General features: G+C 40.3%; 1 protein-coding gene across 22 annotated transcripts in view; it reads right to left on the bottom strand.

Annotated features, from left to right (window-relative positions):
- Window positions 1-24,908, bottom strand: part of SOX5 (SRY-box transcription factor 5) — a 645,708-nt gene that overhangs the window by 124,825 nt on the left and 495,975 nt on the right. For all 22 annotated transcript variants that reach the window (XM_087765890.1, XM_087765888.1, XM_087765887.1 and 19 more), the window contains 2 exons: window positions 20,882-21,054; window positions 18,305-18,373 (listed from right to left, as the gene is read on the bottom strand). In XM_087765890.1, coding sequence (XP_087622016.1) covers window positions 18,305-18,373; window positions 20,882-21,054 — 242 coding nt within the window. The remainder of the gene's footprint in view (window positions 1-18,304; window positions 18,374-20,881; window positions 21,055-24,908) is intronic.

Raw genomic sequence — 24,908 nt, 5'->3', positions numbered from 1 at the left:
TAACAGTTACAGTGAACAGTTCTACCTGGATCTACAGCTGCCTTTTCTAATCAATGTTTTTTAGCTGTAGTTGGTAAAGATGAAATTATGCAGTTCTTATACAGAAGGATATATTTTTTCACTTGCAAAATTTAGAACTTTGTCGAGGACTATCAGCATTATTTCTGCATGCATACTTTCTGAAACATCAGCTAGTGCCCTCTGTTAAAGGTAATTTCTTGTCTGTCGAATATTGTGTCTCTATCTAGAAAAGCAGCATATGGAGCAGGTAGAGAGACTGAAAAGGAGAAAGGGGCAGAGCAGAAAGTATTGTGTCAACCTCTATAACCATTCCGCAGGGCTGGAACAACTATTTTATTTTATTTGCCATTCGACAGCTTAACTTCAAATAGGTGTTTAATTAACGCAGAGTGACAGTCTAAACGTTTAGCCTGAAGCAGCCTGACAAAGAAAAAAGTATCTACGTACGGCATTTGCAGATTTAGAGCATCAGGCACGAGAAGAAACTGTTAATTGCACAATGCAGAGAATTCATATGACACACGCACATAAAAGTGTAAAGATGGAACTCCCAACATAGCAAAGTTTCTGCTATGCCAAGAACTTTATGCAAGTGTAAAGAGCCTAAAGGACAGAAAATGAGGGCACTTATGGCTAAAACCTGTTTCCACAAAATAAAGTTCTACCGGATATGAAGTAACCGATTGATTAAAAAAAACAGGAAAGACAAACTTAGGAAAGCATTTTTATAAAAATACAAGCACAATATATTCAGGAGGATGATCAGGATTAAGGATTTTTAAAACTCAATCCAAAACACCTTAATACTGGTTTAAGAAAGGATAAGGGCTCACAATCACCTAACAGAAGCTGGGCATCTTACTACGAAGATGGGAGAAACAAGGAGGGCAACATATGTCTTGTCTCCACCGCTTGACATCCTATTCAATGGCAGAGACACAGATTTAGACAGTCCCCCCTCTTGTTTCTTGGGGACTTAACAAGGGACTGCGCCAACTTAGAAGGAAATGAATGCTCTGGCAGCTGACTAACTATTTTGAATATTTGACTGCCTGCCCACCACCCTGCAAAACAGGTATATTCCCGGCATGCAGTGATACACGATGACCTTTAAAATCAGATGGTCCTGAAATATTTTCTGTTAAGGTATACTCAAAGCCTTGGCAATGCAATAATCCACCTCCCTCTTTAGTTTACTATATGAAAAGATGTCACACTGTGACTGTTTTAATCAGCGAATAAACGAAGTGCCCAGCACCTGTCTTGGCTTTTATTATCATAATAATCCTGTTTTGTTTTTTAATTCTAAAACATCAGCAACTCTCCCGTAGGTGAACATGTGTTTATGCCGCCCCTACTGTTGCCTTTGTGATTTCATTATTAGCAAGCCATTAAATGAAAAACAGAGGAAGAAAGGGGAGAGAAGGGAAAAGCAGGCCTGAGGCACAGCCATTCGTGCCTGTTAAATACAACAAGCTGGCCTTAGGTAACCAGAGCCCTGAGACTGGCATGAAAGCAGGTTAAGTATCCAGAAACTGAAAAGAAAGCAAGTCAGTGAATGAACCTCTCTGAGTTGGAGCAGATCAATCCAGGACGAAAAAACATGGGCAGGCATCCCACTAACATTTAGCATAGCTCAGTACAGCCAGAATGGAGTAAGAACCTAACAGTGGTCAAGGTGAGGAGAGGGTTCATGCATAATGACTGGTAAGTGCCTTATACTCTGATTTGTTTAGGCAGTTTTCATGGAATCAAGGGATGCTTGAAGAAGAAATGTATGTGCTGACAAAGTCTTGGCTTTCTTACAATGAATGGATCTAGAAAAATTCAAAGACAGAAAATGTGAAAAATGCAAGGAAAATTGTATTCTCACCTTGAAGAGGACAGAAATTAACCCTCACAAACTTTTTACCATTTATTCACTCACATTTTACTGACGGATCAGATCAGATTTTCTGCAGTAAACTCTACTGATGTGATTCAGTGGAATGGCACCAACACAAATCTGACTCTGAAACTAACAGGGATTGTTTTCTGCATGCTTCCCTGCCTCATTCTCACCCCACAACCATTGCAGTCTGTAGTCGGTTTCTATCACTGAAATGGGAAATTCTATAGAAAAACAGTAAAAAAGAAGACAGAAGATAAAAACCTAGAAGGCCTGAATCTCTGATAACTCTGCACTTCAGTTCACATTTTGTATTGTGGCCCAATGGGAGACGATTGACAATCTGGGTTCTGTTCCTGGTTCTGGCAATGAGCTACAGCCTAACAATGTGCAAGCTGCTTCCTCTCTGTCCTCAATTCCCCTGGTCTGAAAAACAGGATGCTTTAAAAAAGAAAGAAAGGAAAAGAAAGAAAAAAAAAATATTCCAAGATGCAGTGATGACGGTGCTACGTAAGATCTGGATCATACACTAATACTAATATCCGTGCAAACAGGCTGTGAAATGCAAGTAAAACTTAGTGATTGAATGTCATTTTGTAGAGCTGTAAGTAACCACAAGGGATGAAAAGGCAGAGAAGAATCACACCTGGCAGTTACGAAATGGGGGATGATGCTTCCAGATCACAGTTTCCATGCACATGCAGTAACATTTGAATTTTAAGTCACTAGAGTATTTTGACATCTCTTTCTACTATTTAATAGGCAGTAACAACAATTTATCATAGTTCCTCTAAGATATGTAAAACAAAAATAGCCAAGCATTGTGGGCAATCTACACTGGCAAAGCTTTCTGAAATAATCTGAGTGAAGACAAATCATGAGTTCAAGAAAGTGTCCTTCATGTAAGTATTTCAGTTTCCTTCTGAAGCAGTAAGAACCTTAGAGATAAGGACCAAACTTCCTACCCTAATCTTTATTTCTAAAAAAAGGGATTGGGCAAATAGGCTCAACATCTTAAGGCCCACTTTTCCCAGGGACTGGATAGAATTAGATCTGAGTAGGTTTATCTCAATCGAACTAGGATAGTTTTTAGTAAAAAAAAAAAAAAAATAAAAATCCGTATTTTAACCAGCAAAGTTTAATCCCTTCTTTTCCTGTGAAAACTCAGATAAGTTTGATTTTGCGCCTCTCGCTGTCTCCATATTCCAGGTATTATGTCATTGCACATTAGACTGTGTCAACACACCGTGACTTCGTCCCCGCTAATGCAAAACCTCGGAAAACATGGAGCCAGGAGATAATTTCAGAGCGTTTTTTTTTCTCTTTTTAATGTAACTCGGTATTTATCCTTCCATATTTCTGACATTTCCATTGAGCGATAGTCCCAAAACGAAGAAAATCAGTCTTTCGCATGCAAAGCCGTCTTAAAGCAGACTGTTGAGTAGCAATCTTTCTGGGCAGGTGAGCTTCACACACGTCTCAGGAAGCATTGCTGTCTTGCAAAATCCAAGAACAGCAATGACAGGCTTCCAAGGGAGCCTCCTCAAGTCCCCTGTTGGTGGAAAGAAGGCTTAACCTCCTACAAAAGGGCACCTCCTGAAGGAATGGGGAGATGATGTCTGAAAGAAAAACGGGTGCGAGACTCTTAGAAAATGCCCCCATACTCCAACAAGAGTTGCCCGTGAGAGAAGTTTGCATGCCTGAACATAAGAAATGGTTGCTTTCAGAACAGTTTGGGTTTTTAAAACAGTCTATTTTTTTTGTATTTATGTATTAAAACAGTGGCTCTGGTTCCTTGAACATAAAGAAAATTAATACAGAGAAGGAGCTGTGTGGAATTTGATAAAATCGTTACATCATGTTAGTCTCTTCTGCATCTTGGTCATTTATTTCAGCACAAAGTGTCTCTAAATGCTCATGTTCTGATTTTATCGTGTTTTACTCTACTATAGGAAGAGGGAATTTCAGGCCCCTGCCATCTATGTGGTAAGAAAAAATAAAATAAAACTTCATGGGTTTTGCATCAAATAATGTAATGAACCATGTTTATTGCACTAGGTAGCTAAACACTAGCAAAACCAGACAAAACATTTTAAGAAAAAGAATCAATTTAGGAAACCATATTATATAGCATTATTGAAGTCCCATCTTCCACCGTTAACTACTGCATGCTAAAGCAAATGTCAGCATGGGGAGGGAGTTAATGTTTCTAAATTAAACGCCCTTCAAACACTCTTTCTGACAGTTATCTTCATATTTTCCACAGATGCTGCCACTGCCACAAAGTTAGGCACTAAAATAGATACAATGCTACTGTCACGTCTAGGCTGTGCTGATACCCCTGCCACTGTAACTGCCAGTTGGTCTGCACCAGGAGGAAAAACACACTTTATATAGAGAGGATCGCAGAGGCACTGTAGATGACATTTGGGAAGTTCTAACAACTGATCAAAGCAACAGAAAGTCATCAGCAGAAGGTACGTCTCAGACTGAAAGCAAGAGTCCATCCATATTCGTTCCCTAGATATGCATTATCTCTGGTAGATTGAAATGATGCAAGTTATTCAAGTTTTGCAGATTTACAGGGGAGCCTGTACAGATGCAGCGTTCTCTGGAGGTTTTGCTTACCCTGTAAATCATTACGCCTATATTCTTAATTGTTTGGCACAGCTCCCAGGACATCCATTACATCTCTTCTGACTAACGCATATTTATATCTGTTCACCCCCGAGGCTTCTAACCAATAAATGTCCTGGCATAAAGAGAAGGGCATGAAAATAATGCATTTTAGGTGAGCAATACTCCATCAAGATACCTGAACAGCGTGGGCCAACTGAGCTACTAAAAAACATGGTATGAGCCTCTTGCCTCTCTTTGGTTTGCATTGCTTCTCTGGCTGTCTTAACATCTAGACAGTCAAGAGGATCACACTGGAGATCGTGGAAGTCCTATTCTAAACAAAAACTAGAAAGAATATGAAATGTACATTAGACAAGTTGGTAGCATGGGGTACGGATTTACACATACCTTCTGCCTACAACACAGCTAAGCTCTTGCCACAACTGACCAGACCTCCCCAAAGCATTCCCATGCCTAAGCCAGGAAACCTAGCTTACTAGCAGTGGGTCCTCCTCAACAGCAGGTGAGATTGGGTGAAAGAAGAAAGTAGGACGGTTAGGAAAATATCTGTGCTACCTATAACCCACTGGACTGAGACCTGCTCCAGGAGGTGCAGAAAAAGTGCCTAGTTTCTAACCCTTGGTTCCCCCTTGAGAAACTCTGAGGAAGGCTCTCCCAGCCGCCTGACAATGGTTTTTGTGCAGGCAGCAACAGGGAAACACTGGAAAAAAGGGAGCTCTTTTTACAGAAACAGTTCGCTCTTTTTAAACCATTCCCCTGGCTGCATCCAGGCTCTGAGGGGAGGGCAGTATCAAGAAGGTAAAAAGGAATCAGTTCTGTGGCGAAGGACAGGAGAAAAGGCAAACGTACCCATACCAAAAGAGAGACAGACTTCAGCAATGAGGGCAGAGGGATGGAGGGCATTTGTGCAAATACAGATTACATATGCAATTCATTTAAAGGCAGTGGCATTTTTACCACAAAGAGAGTTTAATCAAAGTCTCAAGAGATCTGCCATAAAGGAAGCCCTTGCCTTGCTGTCTTGGCTGTCTGAAAGAAACACCTGTTACGCACAACAAAAAAAGACAAAACAAACAATAGGTATAGAAGGGAGGCCACGGTTCAAACAATGTGAATCGGAGAAGCGCAGTTTTCTCTAAATGAACGGCTAGAATCCTATCAAATGAACAGCTGGGGAAAGCATAATTCTTTATATTTGCAGGGAAGTTGCACAGATTATATGATGGCAACAAATACAATATACGTATCTGAGCTCTGCTTCCTAGGCACCAGAAAGGACAGGAACCTCCTAAGATATCCCTGAGTGGAAGAATAAACTTGCTTGAGCCCAGCTCCAGGAAAAAAGATAGCCGGCTTTCAAAAGAACACAATGGACAATTTTCCTCCCACGGGGCCTTTGCAAGAGTTTCTGCTAAGAGGATACTGAGCTCAAACAACCCTCACAAAAGATGCAGAAAGCAAACTTGTGATTTCAACAAATCCACCTCAATACACAGAGGGGATGTGAAGAACACCTAAAACGGATGTGTTTCTTTTTAAATAAGAAGTGTGAATATTATTAACATAGAATACAGAATTCTATGTCAGTAAACTGATTACAATTTGAATGTCCTTATTCTGATTGTACGAAAAAGATAGGAATTCTTAACTGTGCAATAAGAAATAATACAAGGGAAGTAGACTTAAATAACACCCTGAAATTCATGACACAGAAAGTTAAATTCTTGAAAAATAACATTTCAAACCTCCCTTTCGTCTCAAGTAAAGAAGAAATACAAGAAATAGAGCATAATTCTAATTCTAGTCACTACAACATATCAGCTCTCCAAAACTTCACCTCCTAACACAATGGCAAAGAAACTCCTGGATCTATCGTGTATCTGGGGAGCTATCCTACCCAGGGAAACCTCCTGCTGCCAGAACTGGGTTCTGTGGAAGAACACAGGCAACCTTTTATGGGGTGTCTATAGCTATAGAGCCATCCAAAGAATCACAGAAGGGGAAAAGAAGGAACCTTGAAAGTTTTATTTCCTTAAAGTTTTCTAATTTCAAATAATTTGACTCAGTTTCTGCTTGCTTTGTATCTCCCGGTGCACACATCAGTCTGTCTGCATCACTGGGAAAACACAGCGATCATCAGCGTCTTGATCTAAACTAAGGGTTCTCTCTATTTGCCATGACTTCAGCTGAAGAGGATCTTTTCAGCCGGGCTGCAGAATTCATAAAGTCTTGAACAGTTCACATCTAAGATCAGCTATAATTTGGCAAGTATTAATAACCTGTGGCCCCCACATAGAAAACATCCCTATTCCTTCCTTCTTAAATCCTTTAGAGACATTAAAAATCGATGTCCAGAAAAGTAATCATGTTTGTAATTCATATCTGAATTGGGGCATTCCAAATGCACGCATGAAAACGTGTGTCTATGCGTGCATAAGGCAGCTTACTTCTGTGTATAAGGTGAGAACATAATCAATCAGCTCTTTAATATATGCTTACTTGTCCCTGGACTACAAATTCGGACTCCATGGTTAAAGAAACTGGAAATGATATTTAATTTAGACGTACGTGATTCTTAAGGATGTTAAGAACTTAAAACTCATTACACACAGTATATAAAAAAGCCCCTCTGGCCGATACACTGTAGCTCAGTAATGCTTAAACCGCAGACAAGATTCTACACGCAGTGTGAAAGATAAGAAAACATATTCTCACCACACAGAGCTTTAAAGCGACAAATGCTTAAACAGGCTTCCATCAAATACTCAAAGCAGGAGACTCTTTAACTAAAAGGTCTGTGGCTTTGAATCTTGTACCTTCAGCTTCAGTTTTCTTGCTAAAGCATAAAGAGTGTGGTAAATTAGGAGAAAAGAATTGATTAGTGGCAACTTGTGATTACAACTGATCTGGTCCCAACCCCACCAAGGGAGAAAAGCGGGAGCGAATGGAGGGCGTTGAAAAGAAAAGAGTCAAACTCCATTTTCAACATAGCCAGCCCAAATTCAACAAAGGCACTTAAGCAATCTATCTCCCTTTCCAAGGAGGAGGGCAATAGAAAAAAAGTCTCCTCTATTTTGACGGAGACCAAAATAAAAAAAAGGAGGAAGAAAGGAAACAACATATAGTTGCTTCATAGCTTCATAGTATGGGCTCCTATCCACCACAGCCAAAGAACTGTTCTCTCCTGCTAGCCCAGGAGAACACAGCATTTCTCCTACAACTCAAGTGACATTTGGTACTTCTCCCATGCTGACATTTCAGGGTTCAAGCTGTGCTGACAATACATTATAGGTATCAGTATTATGTGCTTTTATGGCCATTAAAACCACATAGAAACACAGTTAAAATAATGCTACTTTGGATGAAAAGTCAAGGACTCAAACGTTAGGGAATGCCAGAATTAAGGTTGTCAACATAATTTTAATTTTCCCTCTTGTGAGTACAGTCTACAATTATATTATCACATAATTCACTCCCCCAGGATACCATTTTTTATTCAATATATATGACAGAGATACATGGGAATAAAATAAAGATACCTATTTAACTTAATTCTGGCACTTCTAACTTTCAAATGCCTTACTTCATTACCTAACTAATATATTTCTTTGTATACAATTTTCACAGCATACAAAAGTATAGGAATCTCTTTATCATTTCTGTCCAAATCCATTTTAAATTGCTATCTATGAACAATTGTTGAAACTATCCAAGTTTCAACTTTAGAATAATTTGCTGAACACTACCACTATCGTCTTTCAAAGAAGCCAAACCTGATAAAAATTATTTTGTAATACATACAGTTTTAAATGAGTTTCCTCACTGTGCCAAATATTTATAAACTCCAAGTATTGTGTATTAAATTTGTCCCATTTAATTATTATTATTACCTTTCATGTAAGTCTTCATTTTAGTTTTTGTTACTTTATTATGTTTATCTTGGAACTTCAATTCTTTTATTGAACTTCTAAATATAAGAAACTCTGACATCTACCTTCTTAGCCTCTCCAAAGCATATTTCAAGCCGATTTGAAAGAAAATTGGAAATGGTTCCTTACAATTATTTACCCAATACACATTTTATTCAACTTTCTTATGTGGAAGTTGAACTTAAACAGACATTAAATACAATACACAAAACACAGACAGCTGGCATGAGATCTGTAACTCTCTCATTCATCTTTGCTCAACAGAGACTGCCATGAGACAACTGTACCTTTCGCTCTCTTTCTCCAAACTTCTCAGTCAGGCTTCACTCACATTGCCCCTTCAATCACCATCCTTCAAGTGATTAAACTGTTTCATTTACTCTTCTTACAAATACCAAGCATAAGTAATTGCCTTCCACTTTAATTCATACAATACAATTCAGTAGCAGATAACTGATAGTAAGCGGACAACAAAAATAAAACTGTTTCCTCTGGCCTCTTGCATGCTATTACCACCAATGCTGAGCTCATCTCGTCTCCTAAACTATGCAGGGTAAGGCATCATCAGCTTTTGGATGCCAGATGTCTGAGGAAAATCCAAGGTGGTGAAGACAGTGGTGTTGATTCAGTAGGTGGAACCATGCTTTTCCCTCTGAATCATTTAAAGCCATTATTCCAGCAGAGAGTTTGAAGTACTCTATTTCGAATGAACCATCAAAATGAAGTCGTGACCACTTAACATGGCAAGAGATGAATCAGAAAAGCAAGTCATTGCCAGTAGAAACTAAATGATCCTCAAATTTCTCCCTCTTGATAATATAGGTATGGGGGCTGGTAGCAACTTTGGAATGCCAAACTTAACCTGTCTCTCAAATACAGCCACTTTGGTTAGAAAAGCAACCATTTTAGATAGAACAAGCTGGGCAGAGTTAGATACCCAGATGCAGCGCTCAGAATTATAACAAAAGATAATGGTCCATCAACACTCCCAATGTTGCTAGGACAAGAGGTGCAAACCTGGCAGCAGTCATGAGAACGTTTTTTGTTTAAATGCTACTAGTGGACACAGGTCAACACTGCGTATCTCCTGTCCAAATTCCAATTTGGGAAATGGCACACTACTTGCTTGTATCTCCTTGTTCTCCCATTTTACATGAAGACCCACATCCCATCTCAGCTCTGAGTATGATATGTGCTTGTATTTCTACTCAATGTTTGCAGGGATGGCTCTAACAGGTTAACTCCTATGATGCTTGCTCAGGCAGGTTGAAACATTACCACCTCCAGTGGACCAACCAAACCCTACACTGGCTCTTACTGCTGTCATTACAGAGTCAGCACAAGAAAACACACCTTCACACCTCAGCTCCTGCAGGTCAAAATCTCTTAATATAAGCATCACCAAATAGTATCACCAACAAACACGTACCAAAAAAAGTTCCCTCTTCTATTCATGCTGTGTGTCACTGAAAAGCATAGCAAGTCCTAAATAACTCTAATAACCAATTTGTGATTTTAGTTAACGCCACGCAATCCCAAACATATTCCATAATACCAAAGAGGAAATAAATGAGACCATAATTTGGCTTAGAGTTTCATCCTCTTTGGGATGTTTCAGGATGTCACGTGCTATATAAACTAAATATTGCCTGGCCATCAGGGGTGAAACACCCCAATTTAGAGAAATCACCAGAATGATATGCAGTTGTGAATTTTCAAATTTAGGTTTGTTCTGGGGGGTGAGACCCTACAATAAATGCTCTCAAATTATGCAGCTATCTGAATCATTTTGCAACTGGTGACCCTTATAATGATGTTCTCGTTTTCAGAGCCAATGTGATGCCACACAGTGATTTGTCTGTTAAATTGAATCTTTGCCTCTAGATAGATAGATAGATATAAAGTTTATTTTGAAATGTCTCCTAGTGCCTCTGAGTCTGACTGATGTGAGATGTTATTTTGAACATGCCAAAGCATCTGAACAGCTCCAGTCTTTTCTTTTCAGTGTGCATTCCTTGATAAGTGGCAAAGCTTCCCACTTATCAGTCACTCAAAGTGACTGTGGCTGTCAGTTGTGTACAAAGCGCAATCAGTTTGGAAGCAGAGACACCAGCATTTTTCTTCTCAGCTTGAAGCAAACACGTTTTGACTGCTAGTCATTCAATTTTAAAGCATCTTCAATTAGGGGCGGATGAAGATATAAAGAAAACACATCCTAAACACCTCTGCCAGCCAGCAGTAAAAAATTTATTGTTATCTCCTGCTTTACCTTACTGCAGAGGCAGCAGTAGCAGCCTTTTTTGGCTGCACAATCAAAGTGCTCATGACTACACACACTCCATACGGACAAGATCACAGCCATAAAGAGTTCATGTTCATCTTCCCAAGCCACTTATACAAAGTACCGTGGTACTTTCTGCTCCTGTACCTCTGCTGCCTGCTGTGTCAATACCTGCACGGGTACACAAATGTGAACATAGCTCACATGCACACAGGTACACCACCCCACGCATTTTGAACACAAACATTCGCAAAATGACATATGCGCTCTCTATAGCCAATAAAATGCTAACCAAAACCATTAAAAAGATGGTGGAAAAAACGACAAGGAGGGAAAAGAAAAGGGAGGGCTGGCAGAAAGCAGTTGATGTGGGAAGGGGTGGGCAGCTGCGTAAGGAAGGTCGCTCAGTACCACAATGTCAGGGAGCTGGAAGTGGAAGGAAGTGGCAAAAGTTGTGGGGTGCCTCAGAGGGATGCTGAAATTGGAGAGGGGATCTGAAAACAAAAAAAAAAGACAGGCCCTGGAAAGAGAGGTCTCCGAGAGAACGCTTGCTGAGAGAAGAGAAACCAAGATGAGGCGTTGGAGTACAATATTGCCAGCTGCTATGACTGTATTTGACTGCTGGCATTTTTCTTACAGTCCTAGCTGCTGGGTTATTGGGGTGTTTCAGTGTTCCGTTTTTTTAATAAAAATAAGTTTCGGCCCTCCCTTGTGACTGTGTGAGAGAACTGGAAAATGGGAACACTGAAAGCTCAGTAACAAAAAGGAAATTAAGACAAGACGCTAAAATTGCAAGAAAAAAGTCACAAAGTTCAAAACAATCTCATCATTTTCGAACATTTGGACTGGTAACACTGGAGAAAGCTTCACTATCAGCAAATGCTGTTGCAAACATGTAGCTCAACATAGGCAAAAAAGCTGATTTATCTGATGAAAAACATGCCCTTGCAATCTCAGTAAATGCAAGTTGTACAAATCCCAAGCAGATTCTCCTTGTCTGCATTGGTGCAACTACACCAGTCAGCACATTTGGATTGTACGAGAGCGTAGGAAAGGCCCGAGACCGAATTATCTGTAGATGCCTGCTCTACAGGTAATCTTTGAATGTAAAAACATGGTACATTGGTGCAAAATGTTGCTCTGCACAGAAACGAGTGTAGATAAACACCTCTGCAATTTTTTACGTAACTTAACTTTTATGGTAATGGAAGAAAGTGAAGGCCCATGGGTTACTCTGAAGTACATGCATCACATCCTTCAGCCAAACACACGTTATTTGCTGAACTTGAGAGGCCAGCAAGCAATTAGCTCATTCTGACTGCTAGCCTAGATTTTTCTTTTCACTCCTCCCTTTCCCAACTTCCTCCCCCAACCTTGCCTTTTTTTCTTTTTTTGGTGTTTTTTTGGGTTGTTTTTTGGAATAATTAATTTCCCAGGGGCTTCTTCCTGCTCAAGGGACAGGCGAGTTATTCCGATAACTGATAGGACATCAGCTGCAGAGCTTTTGTGAGAAACAATTGTTTAGCCTCTTTGCCGGCAACCTCAGTTGTTTGGGAAGAGGTTGCAAAGTCATGGGAAAGGCTGCAGTGTGACTCCTTCTCGGGCCTGTCTCACTGAATCCAGTATGCCCATGTTTATAAGTTGCAGGAAAACAGCTGCTCCTGACACATGATGAATTTGGACAAAATGTCCCCAATCTATGAGCCTGTTCGGTTTGACTGCGCAGTCACAGCTTGTCATATCCACACCGGCAAAAAAGAAAACAAAAACCAAACCATCTCAGTGGACGGAGCCTGTTCTGAAAACATTTTGCAGAGTGAGAAGGAAGATACTTTCTCACAGTTTCCTACTGAAGAAAGGTCTCATTAAACTCCCACTAATATGAATAAGAGCCTTTTCACTATGTTCAGTGGGAGTTGGATCAGGCCCTCACTTCAACAGCTTTATTGTCTACCAAGGAACCCTTTTGTCCTCACCTCTCTCTGATATGCAAAGAGGACTCTAATTACAGAAGAACGGCTTGCAAAGGGGTTGTAGCACCACGAAGCACCGCTCTGCTGTCACTGACTTCTTGGAAAATCAGAATTCCCAGGGAAAATGGTAATACAGAAGCAAGAGACATTACTAAATCTGTAACCAAGCACTTGTGTAGTGGTTGTTCATTTTGGTATCTCCAGTGAAGGACTCATCATCTACAGCCCTTTCAAGCCTCCTAGAGAACTCTGGGTTACAAGCATGCAAGAAGCTGAGGACCAGAAAAGAAATTTCACAAGGCCTTATGGTCGCACTGAGCAGATACCAACAGGGCAAGGATTAAGGGTAAGAATCTCTACCCTCCTTATTATAGGCACAAAGTACTCCAAGTATTTAGCTCACAGAGTGGCCTGCTGGAGTTTGCTTTCCGGCAGGAGACAGAAAAGGAAAGGATGAGCTGTGTTGGAAGTGTAGAGTGCAAACTTGTCGGGGCAGGGAAGAAATCTTCCCATTTCTTTATATACAGTCAAACGGTCAGTGTCTTCTCACAACAAGAAAGAGAAACTGGTACTTTTTAGAACTAAACTTCATCTGAAATAGGTCAATCAAAATCTGCATGTTTTCTCAAACAAAGAGAACACCAACAGGCCTGAACATCATTCAGCCAGTTCTAGATAACAGATGATTGCTCACCTGAGGAGTTCAAAAGCAACAACAAATCTAAACAACAACAAAAATTATCATGATAGATAACTGTGTGGGTAAATTATCATATCTAAAGCACTCTGGAGGCAGGTCTCTTAACCAGTGTTTTGGAAGGCTGGAATCAACCCAGATCCTCTTGGTGCTTGGAAAATTTTGACAATAACAACTCTGTCATTTCAAAACTTTGCATGTTAAGCTTAAGAAATAGTTTTCTGAATTTCTGTGTAATTCAGAAACCAAATCCTTTTTTCCTCCCCCAAAATATAGCTAGATTTTGAAAAACGGATCTGGCTACAAAAGGGAACTAACCATCCTGCAGGAAATTCCAAGTGTTCAAGATTTTATTACATTCCAAATTGGAACAACACCTTAAACCTCAGAACTTAATGAGAATGGGAATATTCTGATTTGGGAACATACTGGCACAGCCATCTACCAACACAACTCATGGGGAAAGGGACACAGCCAGCTGACAGTGGGTGGGAAGGACGGAAATCTGGATCGAGACTCACAAGGGGAAGCGTTATATGGAGCTGGGAGGACATCCAGGGCAGCTGAGGGATTCAGGAAAGCCAAGAAGCCTGCAATCCAAAGGGGCACAGAGTCTGGAAGGCTGTGGTGCCCGCACTCCCTGCCAGACAAGCTGCTAAGGGTCTGCAAAGCTTGAGGCCATCGAAGCCATGGTAAGCTTTTCGCCTGGGAGCAGGGCCTCATGGCACACCTGCCAGGTGCCACCAGGCTATGGAGCTGCCTGCACCACCTGGCCAGGCACCAGGCAGAAGTCACATCCCACCTGGCAGGCGAAGCAGGCTAGAGGTGCGCCTTTCTAACTTTGCGTCAGAATTTAGTCAGAATCCTCTCGTTCTTTGGAGATCCGAACTTTGTCTAACAGAAATCCCGTTAGAACATCTGCTGACAATCGCTAGCTCTGAAGGAAAACGAAAACCCTCTATTAAAACACACAGAGTCATCAAATGGTTGTTGTCTGGCAGGAATTGCTCTCAAGTTTCAGATAGCACTCAGTTCTTGGACTAAGTACGTCACCCAGAAATGAATACAAATTAGTAACCAAGTACTGGCAGTATTAAACTAAAAAGTCAAACAAAACCGTGGCACAAATGTTAGAGACATCATAAAGCAGGACTGTTGCTTCTTGCTGCTTTGAGATCTTAGTTTTACATTATTGGCAACCTGAAGCGTTCCAAGATCTTGAGCTGGGCTCTCCAAAAAAAATTTTGACTAAAAATCAGAACAGTTTAAAAAACAACATTTGGCCTCCGTTTTGTTTGCCTTCTAATTTTGGAACTTGTAGTGCTCGTGGTTTCAGATTTTGCCTGGAAATATGAGAGCTGGAAGTTTACATTTTGAAGAAATGAAAGCTGGCGTTTTTGTCATCACATGACTCCAAGAGCTGGGGCTTGAGGGAAAAACATAAAACATTGTCAGGCTTTCTACAAAGTTGTGAGATTAGCAGCACCGGTTTTATCACAATTTAGGCTGCAAGGTTGACCTATTTTATCAACAGTGCCCTACTGAATATGAATTGCTTTATGAATTTTAACAACCATATTTCATTTTAAATATAGTTCAATTAAAGTGACATTCGTCGCTGAGCTTCAAAGCAAACTATTCAATCATCAACCTGGGCTAGACTTTTGCTCAGAGCAAGTGGAAAGTGTAAACCGCACCACTCCACAAAACTTTGCGTCTCAGAGGCACCCCTCAAGGCACACGACCACACATGCTCATTGCCTGTCCTGGGGACTAGCTCAGCATCATGAAAAAGAAGCATGTAGCCTTCGTGTTTCTTTCACTCTCTGCCCACCTGATGGGACAGCTACAGAGCCCCAGACTTCACCGTGGTCTAGAGCAAGGATGCCAGGAAATGAATTGTGGCCACACAGAAGAAGATGGGAAGGTGACAGTGAAAGTTCCCTGAGGCCCTGAAGGACAAAACTAGATTTAGTCCAAAAACTTGCTGAGCCACACTTGCTGTCTGCATGCTCTTTCCTCAGCCTGTTCTACAGCTGCAGATCACTACGGAGCTGTTCCGAAACACAACCTGAGATCTTCAGGGCTGTTGATGCACAAGAGTTAACAGGACAGAACACGCATTCCAGTTTCATTTCTGGTAAAATAGCAAGATGGACTTGAAGAAGACATAATGTCAATTACAGACTCATGTGCCAGGTACATTTTTCTAAGCTCAAGTAGCTAACGCATCTTTCTCTAGCATCACAGAAGTGGCTAGTTTAATTGAGCTGTAGTTACACTCAGCATTTGCAGTCCTCTAAGGAGGAGAGACACGTTGCAGTCTCTCCCTGCTTATGTATTGTGTGTGTATTGGTGATTGTATGCTGGGGTACGGAGAGCGGGAACTGTTTCCAAGTTAGCGCACTTAGAGAAAGGAGTCATAAATCATGGGGTCAGTCAGGTTGTGCTTTTTTTTTTAACCTTAGGGTATTATGTTTTCAATACAATATTTCAATAGCTTTTTTCTGTGTAATAATTTATCTGGAATTATGGCAACTCTTACAAGCTTAGAAAAAATTGGCTCAAGTAAAACGAATCCTTTGTCATAAATAGGTTGTGTTCATAACTGCAGCCTAATCATTCAATTGCACATAAGTCAAATAGTTATCCAGGTTTTGTAGGCATATTTCCCTGTCAATAAATCTAATGCTATTTAAAAACTCCAGGCCAATGTGACAGAAGCCTGTTGGATTAATTAGGGCAAGGTCAGAAAAGCTGAACTCACAGCTACATTCATGTCACAGTTTTGTTCCACCTACCATAACCTGATTGTAAACTCACAGACCATTTTAAACATGGGCATGTTAGGGTGACTTCATTGTCTCCGTTTATATACAAAGGCAGTTTTCTTCAGGAATTGTTTCTTCTCTCTGACAACAGTCAACTAAGCATGTAACAGAAGAAATGTTTTGCTTTGTATTCACTGTCAAGAAGGGGGTTTTTATTTTTAAATGTTTCTCCCTATCAGTGACTTCACAGTAATCGGGCTGCAACCAGGGTTCATGAGACTACACGACCATACAGACTGCAGAACTGTCAAGAGGCAGGCAGTATAATAAAAATTTCACTACAAATAGATCATCTCTGTGGGAATGAGAGGACAGTATTGTCTCTCTGCCTGTTCCATTCTTGACCTTTATCATGTGACCATCCAAAAGGAGGGTGCCCCAAATCTGATGGCTTTTGTGTGAAGCGGACCCTGGAGGTGAAATTCTGACCTCGGCAGGGTCAATATTTCATCCGAAATCCCTTGAGACAGGCCTCCAAATCATTTCTTAGCCTTACAGCTTGTATCAGATGGTAGCTAGCTGACTTTCATTTACTACTGACTTAGGTCAAACTTGGACCAGGGATCAAGAGATGAAAGGCTTTATATCTCATTATCAATAATCAGTGTTCTGCACTACCCTAAAAACGACATACTACATTTTTATCTACAAGGCCTTAAAACTTAAAAGGGCTGGGGTCAAATTATGTTACTTCAATTTATTTTTATTCACTGCCTATAAAACAACTTCCTCTCTCACTGCCATAGCTAAATGCTAAAAATGTAAACACTTTTCTTGCTATTGTAGAGGTTCTACTATTGTTTTTCTTTTTAAGTCTTATTAAAGATACAGCAATAAAGAAAAATTCCTCCCAGACACAAATTTGAAGAAGAAAAAAAAATACAGAGGTCGAGGCCAAGACAGGCCTTACCAATCTTAAAACTATTTTCAGCAGAGCACATCTTGTATGTAAGTTGCCTTATAACAGAGGGGAGGACCTTCCCCAGAAGTTTTTCATAGTTACACAAGTCCTGATACTGACAGAATATCCTCTGAAATGATGGAGCCAGTTTTTCTTCTCGTGTGAAGCCACACAACTCCTCTGATTTTAAGTTTTCTTAGACCAATTACGTATATGGCCCATAATTTTAGGGAGCTACTTCTGAAATATTAACGAGAAGCTTTGGAAGGAAAATCCTGTTGTTACTGAACAAACAGAACATAGCATCCACTTCTACAGCGACTTGCAATGCTCTATACATAACTGCATACTTAAACAGAGGTTTCACCACGATATCTGTAAAACATCAAACCCCTCCTTTGTTATTCTGTGAAAACCTTCATGGGCAAACTGATTTGCATTACTCCCAAAGCAGGGGCATCCATATATACACATGGAAGAAAAGTAATGAAATACAGTCAGTGGCATGAAAAGAAACTTCTGCATACTTTAAGGAAAAAAAGAGGTTAAATAAAGTGTACTGGCTATGCTGGGTTAATAACTTTATTCTGCTACTAGGGGTAAACCTGTAGATACCTAGGACCTACACAGTTGCTTTCCTGAATCTAACCAACCTTTTGACCAGTTTCTCATTCAGACAATATTTCACCCAAAGCGTTGGAAATTTCCGGACTTTCAAAACCTGGGGCAGAGGGAAGGAAGGACACTTCATTACCAATCACTGAAGAGAACTGCTTCTGCAAAACCTCAAAACAGAGCTATAGGGGATCCACTGCAATCCAACTCTTTCTGGCAACATTTTTGCCACTCCTGATCTACGACTGAAAAAGGACTTGGTCCTGCAAACCCTTGCTCACATGACCAGCTCCTTCACATCTGCTTGCTGACCCTATAGGAGCAGTGTTAATCATACAAGGCCTTCCAGAAACTGACCTTTTTTGCTTAATGACAGGTAACATCCTCATGTGTTTCCATAAATAAGATGTAAGCCATCTGCAGAGATTCTTAAAGAAACTATGACAATAATGGCTGAGGGAAAGCATGGGGAAACAGAAAGGAGAGAAGAGCGATAACAGGGGCATGGGTGGAGACGCAGTCTCTGACCTGGATCTGTTGCTGAAGAAGGTTAATTTTGTGTTGCTGCTGCAGGAGCTGCTGCTGTTGTCTTGCAATCTGTGGAGAAATCGCACAGAAGAAATGTGAGAGATGTATCATCATTCCTGGAGCGGGTACATAGGAAACTTCCACCCTGCTTGGTTCTTTAAACTGCTCTATTAAGCTAAGAAACCTTTGAGTGCAGCTGGTGGCAGCCTGAACTGCCGCTGAAGCAAGGGGCTTATGCTCAGGAGCAATGCATAGCTAATACTAGTGTGAAAGAGAATCTTATGGAAAATGCTGTGCTGAATATTAAGAGAAGGACTGATGCAAAAATCTCTCCTCTCTCATTATCTGAAATGGCACTGCTAAAATCCCCCAGAAGTGAGCACTCATTTGCTCCAGCTTGCTGGAGGAAGAACAATACTGGCAGAGAAGCTGGAAAACAGTAGGAGAAGGCAGGAAGGGCAAAAAAAGTAGGATGGACAGTAATATTCTTTTTATGTTTGGCACTACCTATTCAAAAATCCCCCAAAAAAGGAAATCTGACACCCAGGAGGAAGGTATTAGTGTGCGTATTTCCTTGATGCAGAAACAGACAAAGAGACTGGAACTGGGTTTGGGAAAATCACTGACTCTTCAATGTGTGTATCAGCTGAAAGGAACTAAGGGGGCACTGCGAGGCTACACAGCTCTACACTGAAACTGATTTACAGAAGTTGATGGAGTAGTTGTAAGTCTCCTCTCAAAGTCACGTATGTTTCCCATAAGGACTTCCACCCTCCCTCTCCATTGACTAAATGATTGGGAACCTTACTGTAGACACATTTACACACAGTGAAGGAAAAAGCAGACAGTAACGGAACCAAATTAGAGTTCTCAGAGGACTGACAGAAATAAACCATTATATATCTTAAACTTAAAAAGCAAACTTGAAAAACTTTCATTTGAGTCCTCACAAAAGCTCTGCTCTCATGAATAGCTAGCACAGCAGTACAAACATTAGAAGGAGTGTTGCTCTTCCCCTGTGGTATGTGTACACATCTCAGGGTCAGATGGGAACTTATACATACTTACTGGGAGGAATTTTGTGCATTCTTCCCCTTAGGTATTTTCTTTCATTTCTATTATTAAACTATTAGCATAAGAAACACTCACTCATAGTTAACTCCACATCTAAAAGATTAAATGTTGTCTTTCTAGAGCCTCTCTTTAAGCAACCAAAATAATTTTTATCAATGCATTTTTTTGAAAGTTTGGTTATTTTAATTTCTATGTAACACAGAATGATACACAATTTCTTAAATCAAAGGAACTCCTCGTTATCCTAATAATAATCCTGCAGGATTTCTTACTGCCTTTTTCCATTCTCTCCATTTTCTTTTTCACTTTCAGATCGTTCAGCTATCCTGTAGCAGTAGTGAATTTGAAAGATAAGGCAAAGGAAATAGCTCCTGCAGGATGTCTCTGCGTGGAAGAATCCTGCCAATTCCACCTTCACACCTTCATCTACCTTCTCCATGTAAACAACAGTGTGATACAAATTCTCTAGTTTAATAGATAAGTCACTTTTCCTGTTCTCCCTACGTGGGATTTCAGGTGTGAGGCCAAAATACACAGCATTCAAGATAAGGTTTTTAAACAATTAAAAATAGGGAAAACCAAGGCTAAAATATCTGAAGATGTCAGCAGTGGTTTAGAATCTTAAGACTTGCTTGGTACAATACAAACATTGAAGTACGACAACTATGAGAGATTTCAAAGAATTTTGCGAGTTTCATAAAATTCACATAGCTGCAATTCTATGGTATAAACTCAAATTTCACTACAAGCTGAAATAAAGGGTTAGGCAGACTAAAATGCTTTCACATAAGAGGTAGCAGGATGGACTCCTGACAACATTTTAAACCAGATGTCTAAGTATTCTCTGCTTGTGTTCAGGTACAAAAATGGACATTCATTTCTGTTAAAGCTTGCACAGTGCAAGTATGTTAGAAAAGTTGTGGTTTTGCATAAAATATCATGTGTCCATGTGTGCACGTTGGAACTGTTCATGTGGGGAAACATGTCCGCATTTTCAGTGGAGGACATATTTGCAAGAGCTGAAAATCAAGCCTCTTAAGCACAGAAGAAAGCCACGTCACACTTTTTCACTGACTTTATATTCTTCTCCCCCACTTTTTCTTTTTTTTCATTTGTCATACTACAATACAAATGCTGCATTTGGTTCCTTTTACACCTATTCAGCATCACTCAATTCAAGCAGCATTGGAAGATTATTCAGGTGCGCTGAATTTGTATGCTTATTTACACTGATTTTTAGAAAAACCACTATTGGAAGAGAATACCTCCAAAATGGAAGGTAGACAAAGAGCACTGGTTTTTATATTGCAAATTAAAGCATTCTTCCAATATGTTTTTGTTTAAATTTCTTTACCTAAGAAAACAAATGGAAAAAAAATTCTGGAGAATTTTGTGGAGAGTTGTGGAGCACAAACTTGAGAACTATCGAGCCTAAAAGACAAGCTACTGGAAAGTCCTCCTAGAACATTATTTAAGCTGAAAGCCACTATAATAATCACTCACCTGTTCTTGTTGCTGCTTAGCCAGCTCCATTTGTTGGCGTTGTTTCTCGATCTGTGATGCAGCCAGTTTCTTCTGTTCATCATGAGCTGCTAGCAGCTGTTCTCGCAAACTGGTCAGCTGATTGATCATACCCATGAGCTGCCTTTCTTTCTCAGCGAGGCTTTCTGGAGTCCCTGGGCATCATATGGTGGAAAAAAAAGGTAAAGAGAAGAGAGGAAATTTAGAGCTAGCCAGGTTTTTATTTTGCAGCTTCACTGTAAGCAAAGTTTTAGCAGAACCAAAGAGCAGCAGCATATTGCAACACACTGCACATTAAGACCTGTCCCTCTACAGGAAAATGAGCCATGGAGGATAATTCTGTACACAGGCTTTGATCTGGTGTCCCCCTTCAATGTTTCCTTGCCCTTTCATCTATTTTCCATTGGCTTTTTATCAGATTAATACGTGGAAAAATACTGCCTGTTTTGAGAGAGTTTCAAATTTTAAACATTGCTTACATTTTGTGGGGATCAAAATCAACACTTCCCGTTTTGCAAGATAATTATATTTTTCTCAGAAACTTATGACAAAGACGCATCAATGCTTTGACGCTTACAGAAACTGGAAGGTGTGTATTAACAACCCTCTATGATCAAGGGGAAGCAGAGACGTCTCCTGGGCACTGGATACCTCTCTACCTCCCCACACCCAGCTTTCTCACTGTTACGAGCACAGCACACGACAGCCGTCAGGACACTACCGGTTATATCACCTACAGATGCCCTGATTACGATGAAATTATATAGTATTTAAATTGTCAATAACTACCATCGCTACCACTGGTGAGTATTTTTAAAGGAAGAAGTCTTGCATAAACATATCAGAAAAACTGAGTTACACGAAACTCACTGTCTCTCTCATTTGTACTGTCATTAGATGTTTTTTATAGGAGAGTTCAGCAGACACAGACAGAAGAACTGACTACCTTGCTCTCATAATCGTTCTGTAAAAATTCTCCTTCTACCCAGAAGGACAGTGGTTAAAAGGGAAGGGAAGAAAAAATTCCAGGAAAAAGCAAAAGCTATGAATCATACACTAAAACAAAAAATGGCACTATTAGTAAATCCAGTATCATTTGACTTTGAATTTAAAAGACCAGAAAATATGTGCAGCAGCTAATCCACAGATATCTCCAATACCACCACACCCTCTCACATGAGTCAGATCCTATGAAACCTTTTCTCAAAAAAGCTTTAGGAAAGGATTAAGGCTATCAGTGTCTATGCCTCCTCTGAAAATAGCCTGCTTTTGGGACAACCCTGCCACACAAACCTTTCTCAAACACAGGAAGCGTTCTTCTGCCAATGTCACCAGTGCTCTCCAAGTGAAAAAAAAAAGAAGAAAAATTGGCGACTACCCTAAACATGTTCCTAGCCAACTATCAGTCAGACATGGAAAAGAGCTACTGGTAATAGCTCATTTAGTCTACCCCCCTGCCAGTACAGGAATGTTCCCTACAATGTATTTACTACAGCTTTCTAGATTGGATTGAAATGTCTGAAATGGTGAATCATCTACTGCTTTCTTTGGAAGACTGTACCGCAGCCTTAGAGGTGGCACTGTTAGGGCTCTTTGGTCAATAGTTAGCTTAATTTACATTCACTTAATTTCAACCTTGCGCTCCCAAGCAGCATCCCATTTGCTACGTCAGCCACATCCAAGCCCTTAAATGCATTTGTGGACAGCCATTTACGAGTGGGGAAACACTAAGAATCACCATTTTCATATAAAGGAAATGTAACTTGATTCACTTTTTATTAAGATGCTAGAGATCTATGTGAAAATATTCTCATCACATAACAAAGAACTAAAGCAGAATATTCTCAGATTAGTCTCCAAAAAACCTGTGGTACAAGCTGGAAACTAGAGAAACACACAAACAGAAACCATAGGACTTTAAGCCTCTTCTGTTAAAAGCTGTGAGAAAGAATGGAATCCAGTGCTAAAATACTAACATTGCTGAAGAAAACATTTTTAATTTATGATTTTTATTTCAAACATTGGAGACAGAGAACTGCTACAAGTAATACATTTGCCACCTGGCCATACAATTAATCAGAAATTTCTATTGCCAGTCTTCCATCCTTCATTTGTTTTTCCCTAGGAGAAAGGGTGGAGTGTTTCCAAGTGGTATAGAAGAATTATTCTAGAAAGCAGTGCTTTCCTTGTCCTGTCCACCGCTAGCATGTCAGTTTACTGTAATGCTCATCTAACAAAGACTATCAGTATACTGATACTGGCAGTATAACACGCTGGGCACACTGAAACATCTGAAAACTAAACATTTTATTTATTTATTCAGCAGATATTTTATTCCAAGCTTTTACTGAGGGTGGGTGTGCGCGTGAGAGAGGGGGCAAAAGCCCTAGGGAGAGAAGGAATACACAGGATTGGCTTAGTCCTAAAGTTAGGGTAAGCAAAAAGAAATCACTGTCAAATAAACCGTTCGACAAATACACTGACACACATCAAAGATCTTCAGCCAGTACTGGTTCATCAGTGTATTTTGAGCTCCTACAGGAGCTTTCAGTTGGGAATCAAAAAGCACTTTGTAAAGTTAAATTAATCCCCACCACACCTTTGAAAGGTGGAAAAATGTTTCCATATGTGTAAACTGACAGACAGAGGGGTCACAGAGTTACACCGACAGCAGCAGAAAAAGCAATGTTGATATCCAGCCCCGTGCTGCAAAGCTCAGGCTGCGCTTCCCGAGAGAGAGCAGAACGCTCCACGTGCCACCGCCCTGACCGCGACACGAACAACTGCACACCCGCGGGGCCATCCACCTACCACCATTTCTTCTTTAATCTGATTTACCTAGAGAGGAGGAAAAAAAAAAAACCTTCGTCCTCGGGAAAACAACAGCTTTATTTGAATTGCAGGAACGAGAGGAAAGTCTGGATGAACTAAGAGCAAGCGGTCAGGGCAATGAAGTGCCGCTGCAGACGCCAGAGGTGCAGGCACACTGCGGCCGTGCACCTGGGAACAAATCCACCAACCTCAGTCTCTTCATTATTACTCAGTTTTTAAAGAAACTTCGAGATGCCCAAAGGAGGTGCTTTATGTACTAACTTAGTAAGCACAATGCATAATTCCTTTGGCTTATAAAACTGGAGTGGAAGTAGTCTGACAAAAGGCAGCCTGCTTGCATTATATTTCTTGAGCAATTTCAGTTTCCTAATAAACCAAAAGGGAGTATTTATCACTGTCGACTTTTAAAACAAATCTTTTGTTGGAGAATACTTCCTGGAAAACATGGCTTAGTAGGTACTTTATTTTCATGTGATTAGCCCGTCCTTCCCATAACTCCAATAATACTTAATTATAATTTCAATTCCTTAAGGCATCATTCCTTGCAAAATAAGTACTCAGATAGCCATAATCTCAAGTGACCTGCACAAAACCAGAGGCAAGAGAGATCAGACGTGTGGGACTACTAGGAGACGGTGAGTTTTGGGGTAGAGTTCCCCTTACCTTACCCACACATCTATATAAGCCCCACTGACGATGAATCACACATCATTTTAAAGTTTCTTGCAGACAACTGGTGGCTTATAGAAGTGTGAAAATTAAAAAGAAGAAAAGTACTTGAATCAGACTGTCTTGATCATAACGTAAAGTGTTTGCATTTAGTTTAAGTTTTCTATTTTTTTTATGTTACCCTTACTACCTAGCATGCCTTTTCTGTAATTTCTTTTGTGGAAATGGCCAACAAAACTGCCATTTCACAGTTGCCATTCATAAATTACTTAGTTTGCATAACAAATGAAGGCCAAACGATACTTGATGTATTTATTTAATGGCGAGTTGAGGGCAACAGCTTGGTCACTACCTAAGTACCCTCAGTGACAGGAATTTTTTCTGGTGTATTAAAACGCACTTCAGAGTTAGAGCACCAGTTGCCATTTTTGTATCCCTTTCTAGATGCTGTATATTGTGGGCAGGCAAGGATGGTGGATTTCTGTCCTATCATCACTATTTTCTCTCT

This window comes from Nipponia nippon, unplaced genomic scaffold (assembly GCF_047370975.1).
Source record: "Nipponia nippon isolate SJK-2023a ecotype South Korea unplaced genomic scaffold, ASM4737097v1 scaffold_3, whole genome shotgun sequence".
In the NCBI taxonomy this organism is placed as follows: Eukaryota; Metazoa; Chordata; class Aves; order Pelecaniformes; family Threskiornithidae; genus Nipponia; species Nipponia nippon.
Note: the sequence above shows the minus strand (reverse complement) of the source record. Positions and strands in the feature narration are given on the sequence as shown.